The sequence below is a fragment of the Orycteropus afer genome, unplaced genomic scaffold, assembly GCF_000298275.1.
Source record: "Orycteropus afer afer isolate SDZICR_OR568_19922 unplaced genomic scaffold, OryAfe1.0 scaffold00530, whole genome shotgun sequence".
Taxonomy (NCBI): domain Eukaryota; kingdom Metazoa; phylum Chordata; class Mammalia; order Tubulidentata; family Orycteropodidae; genus Orycteropus; species Orycteropus afer.
Window position 1 is genome coordinate 1,467,483 of NW_006922117.1, and position 5,359 is coordinate 1,472,841.

Consider the following 5,359-nt stretch of genomic DNA (forward strand, 5'->3'; position numbering starts at 1 on the left):
AGGAGATCAAACCTGAATGCTTGGAACTTCCTGGGTTGTAAATATATACCTCATGTCTTTAACTGGTGTTGTCTATTTCTCTCTTATTGACAGAGTCATAAATTAATCAAGTCTATTCTAATTTTGATTTATTTTAAAGAAATTGGAAAAGTTTTCCCTGAAGAATTCATTTTATCACATGCATTCAACAATCTTGTGCATTTACCAAAATACCATTATTCAACATGCTAATATTGAATAATCTTCTGTTTAATGCTTATATCTATATGGCACTGTAAAATTAATGTGTCTGTTTATTTAATGCATTCTCAGTTCCTGATGATGTGTTTGCCCAAAATTACATATGGAAAGGCTCTTACAATTTCAAAGGAAGGAAACAACCCATGACCTTGACAGTTACTAGTTTCAATGCTTCCACTGGGATTGTTAATGCAACACTCAGCAACAGCAACATGGAACTGCTTCTTTCAGGTATCACATTACAACATAGCATGAGACCTTGATCCTTGCATTTTTTCAAGACTAACCCTTTTTATGTAATGATTTTTAGACAGTGAGATATATCCTACGTTTATTTTTAAATAAAATTCATAAGTAAATCAGAAACAAAGTTTTCAGTTATTAAATTGAGAGATGGATATAAATACACAAATATAAAAACTCTGTGATTCTTAAATAAGATCCCCGAAGTATGCTTTTACATAGCTACATTGAAACGGCATTAATTAGAACAAATTTTTTTTTACTTGAATACAATTAAAATTTGCTCTATGCTCATAAAACCAAAGAGATTGCATCAGTGACTTTTACACTATTTTATGATAACAAATGTGTTTCTTCAAATTACAGTGTTTAGACGATATGCACATTTAACAGAAAAGGTGGAGCTATATTAGTTTAAATAAGGCAAAGAGACCCAGAGCTATACCCCTTGCTTAGCCTTATCACCCAGCTTCTGTTTTCTCTATCTGGAACACACTCCCCTACATGTTTTGGTTGCTCTGCTTCTTCTCCCCATTGAGATATCTTCTCAGATATCTTCAGACTCTGGGATGTTGTTGTGTGGTTACGTTGAATTGGCACTGAATTACAGGGACCTTAACAGAATGAAACACGTGCCTGGTCCTGAGCCATCCACACAATCCTTATTGTGCTTGACCCCATTGTTGCAGTCACTGTATCAATCCATCTTGTTGAGAGTCTTCCCTTTTTCACCGACCCTCTACTTTACTAAGCATGATCTTCTTCGTCCAGGCATGGGGCCTTCTGACAACATGACCAAAGTAAGTGAGAAAAAGCTGCAAACATTCATTAATAATTTGAACACGGAATTTATGAAGTGTGAATTTATGGAACATAGAAATTGTCAAAAATGAAATGGAATGCATAAAGGTCAATATCCTAGGCATTAATGAACTGAAATGGACTGGAATTGGTAATTTTGAATGAGACAATTATATGGTCGATTATGACTGAAATGACAAATTGGAGAGGAGTAGAAATGTACCCATCATCAAAAAGAACATTTCAAGATCTATCCTGAAGTAAAATGCTGTCAGTGACAGGATAATATCCATATGGCTACAAAGAAGACCAACAGAATGTGGAAATCATAGAATGATATCATTAATGTCACAAGTAAATTTTGCTGAAGAGTCATAAATGATTGCAGCAGAATATTGACAGGGTAATGCTGGAAATCCAAGCTGGATTCAGAATGGGGTATGGAGTGGTTATCATGGCTGATGTCAAAGGAATCTTGCCTGAAAGCAAAGAATACCAGAAAGATGTTTATCTGTGTTTTATTGACTATGTAAAGGCATTAGATTTTGTGGATCAAAACAAATTATGGATGACATTATTAAGAATGGGAATTCAGAAACACTTAGTTGTGCTTATGAGGATCCTGTATATAAACCAAGAGAAAGTTGTTCGAACAAAACAAGGGGATACTTACTGAATGGTTTAAAATCAGGAAGTGTGTGCTAGGTTTGTATCCTTTCATCATACTTATTCAATCTGCATGCTGAGCAAATCATCCAAGAAGCTGGACTATATGAAGAAGAACACAGTATCAGGATTGGAGGAAGGCTCATTAAACAACCTGCAATGTGCAGATGACACAATCTTGCTTAATGAAAATAAAGATAACTTGAAGCACTTACCGATAAAGATCAAAGACTAAAGCCTTCAGAATGGATTACACCTCAACATAAAGAAAATGTAAAGGATTTTTATCCTCACAACTGGACCAATAAGCAGCATCACAATAAATGGAGAAAAGATTGAAGTTGTCAGAGATTTCATTTTATGTGGATCTACAGTCAATGACCATGGAAGAACCAGTCAAGAGATCAGATGGCATATTTCATTGGGAAAATCTGCTGCAAAAGACCTCATTAAGTGTTAAAAAACACAGATGTCACTTTGAAGATTAAGGTGTGCTTAATCCAAGCCATGGTATTTTCAATCACCTCATATACATGTTAAACCTGGACAAATGAATAAGGAAGACTGAAGAAGAATTGATTCCTCTGAGTTGAGGTGTTGGCAAAGAATACTAAAAAGAACATGGACTGCTAGAAGAATGAACAAATCTGTCCTGGAAGGAGTACAGCCAGAATGCTCCTTAGAAGCAAGAATGGCCAGATCCATCTCACCTACTTTGGTCATGGCAGTCCCTGGAAAAGGATGTCAAGCTTGGTAAAAATAGAAGGTCATAGAAATAGTGGAATTCCCTCAATAAGATGTATTGACACAGTGGCTGTGACTATAGGCTTAAGCATAGCAAAAGTTATGAGAATGGCACAGGACCAATGTTTCATTGTATTGTACATAGGGCCGCTATGAGTCAGAGGTGACTCAATGGCACCAAACAACAACATACCTACCTATATATTATTTTACTGAAAACCTGTAAGGTTAGGAAGGACATATATTCATCAGGGTCACCTAGAATACTCTCTTTTTCAGATTTGGCACACAATTCATCATTATGGGATATACTAGGAATTTTATCATTTGATTCATACACTTAACTATTTTTCAGTCTGATTGAGGGCAATAATCATTTTGTTTGAGTTATCATGGAATGATATTATTGAAACAGTAATTAATTTTAATAGCCTAGGTAATTAACCTTTAAAATTAAGGTGTAAATTGGAAATTTCAGACAAAAGAGAGATTAGGGTAGATTACAATGTTAATAGCAAGCATTACGCATGAAGTGATCCTTGATTTGGATCTTTGCTTAAATTTTATCTTTATCAATTATCTTATATAATATATTAAAAGAGTTACAAACCAAAACTATTTATACTACTAAGTAGACTAAAATGTTGTTGTATTTTACAGGGGTATACAAAAGCCAGGAAGCTCGCCTAATGCTCCACATCTATCTTGTTAAAGTACCAGGTCATGCTTCTGTCAAGAAAATGAAGGAGGAAAATTGGGCCATGGATGGCTTTGTAAGTATATTTCTTTAAAAGCCCACTGCTTATTTTAATGGCGAATCTGTGGTTGGTTTGTCCAGAAAAAGATAGTTTTCTAAATGTAATTAATTATGAACATATATAAGAAAAAAAAAAAGGCTATGTATGGATACATTATTTTGGTAATAAGTGATTCAAGTTTAAACATTTAGTGTTCTTCAGTGAAAATCCTTGTTTTATTGGATACTGATGTGCTTTGCCTACTTTTATGATGTGTGTATATGTGTGGCTATATATATATATATATATATATATATATATATATATATATATATATATATATATATAATGATTTTACATATATATAAGGAGCTCTGGTAGCATAATGCCTAAAGCACTTAACTGCTAACCAGAAGGCCGGGGGTTCAAACCCACCAGCCACTCCTCGGAAGGAAGGTTGGGCAGTCCTACTTCTGTAGTGATACTGCCTCGGAAACCCAAGGAGGGGTCGCTATGAATTGGGGCCGACTCGACGGCAAACAACAACAACAATATATATATTTCTATATATATATAGAAAGAAAAACAAACAAACTCACTGCCATCAAGTCAATTCCAACTCATAGCGACCCCTTTTTGCATTTCCGAGGTGGTAAATCTTTGTGGAAGTAGATTGCTCAGTCTTCTTTCAGCAGAGTGGCTGGTGGGTTTGAACTACCAAATTCTGGTTGGCAGTCAAATGCGTTAGGCACTACACCACAACTACTTATATATATGTAAAATCATTGATCTTATCAGATGTATTGTTTCTGCAATAATCACTATTGATAAACAAATTGAAGTAAAATTCAGTCTTTATTCAGTCTTTTTCTGGAACCACTATTTAAGGTATATGTAGGGAGCTCTGGTAGTATAGTGCCTAAGGCACTTGACTGCTAACCAGAAGGCTGGCTGCTCAAACCCACCAGCCACTCCTTGGAAGGAAGATGGGGCAATCTATTTCCGTAGTGATAGTGCCTTGGAAACCCAAGGAGGGGTTGCTATGAGTCGGGGCCGACTCGACGGCACATAATAACAACAATATATAAACTGAATGCATCAGAAAAATTAAGTACACACATTAAATTGAAGCCCAGTTTTAGTATATTTTATAAAGTTCTCAGTGAAAAGGAAAGTAGGTGAGTTGCTTTCTACATGGACATAGTTATAATAGCATCACTATGGACTCACCCATCTTATTCAGTCATAAATGTGAATGAAGTTTCTAAGTCAATCGTTGGAAGCAACATGTCTTACATCCATATATTGTCCAGTAGTCTTCCTTGTTGAAGAATGGGCATGAGTGCTCTAACAATATCCGCTCAAGTAATAAGCCTTCTTTTACAAAGAGCCCCTACTGGGAGAAGATAGTAGGTCATAGGCTTCAGTAGATTTGGTTTTTAAGGAAAGAAATTTTTGTGCCCAGTTCCCTATTCTGCAAATGAATTAAGTAGCTAATTGCCACTAATTGGAACAAACTTGAGGGTAAATTCACATTCCTAGTAGATGGGGCAATCTACTTCTGTAATGATACTGGCTCAGAAACCCAAGGAGGCGTCGCTATGGGTCGGGTCTGACTCAATGGCACATGACAATAACAACAACAGTTAGTCATCTGGGTCACTGGGATGGACCAGTCCTATTTTATCCATGAGCTTCAACATTATGCATGGAAAGAACTTTTAAAATATAAGATTTTATACCTGTGCAAAGTTCATGTTGTTGTTGTTTGCCGTCGAGTCGGCCCCGACTCATAGCGACCCCTCCTTGGGTTTCCGAGGCAGTATCACTAAGGAAGTAGGACTGCCCAACCTTCCTTCCGAGGAGTGGCTGGTGGGTTTGAGCAGCCAGCCTTCTGGTTAGCAGTCAAGTGCCTTAGGCACTATGCT

The 5,359-nt window shown here is 36.3% G+C and overlaps 1 protein-coding gene across 1 annotated transcript in view; it reads left to right on the top strand.

Annotated features, from left to right (window-relative positions):
* CSMD3 (CUB and Sushi multiple domains 3) overlaps positions 1-5,359 on the top strand; it is a gene marked incomplete at its 5' end in the record, with an annotated part of 1,439,134 nt that overhangs the window by 1,425,859 nt on the left and 7,916 nt on the right. The window contains 2 exons of the mRNA XM_007955674.2: positions 313-471; positions 3,355-3,467. Coding sequence (XP_007953865.2) covers positions 313-471; positions 3,355-3,467 — 272 coding nt within the window. The remainder of the gene's footprint in view (positions 1-312; positions 472-3,354; positions 3,468-5,359) is intronic.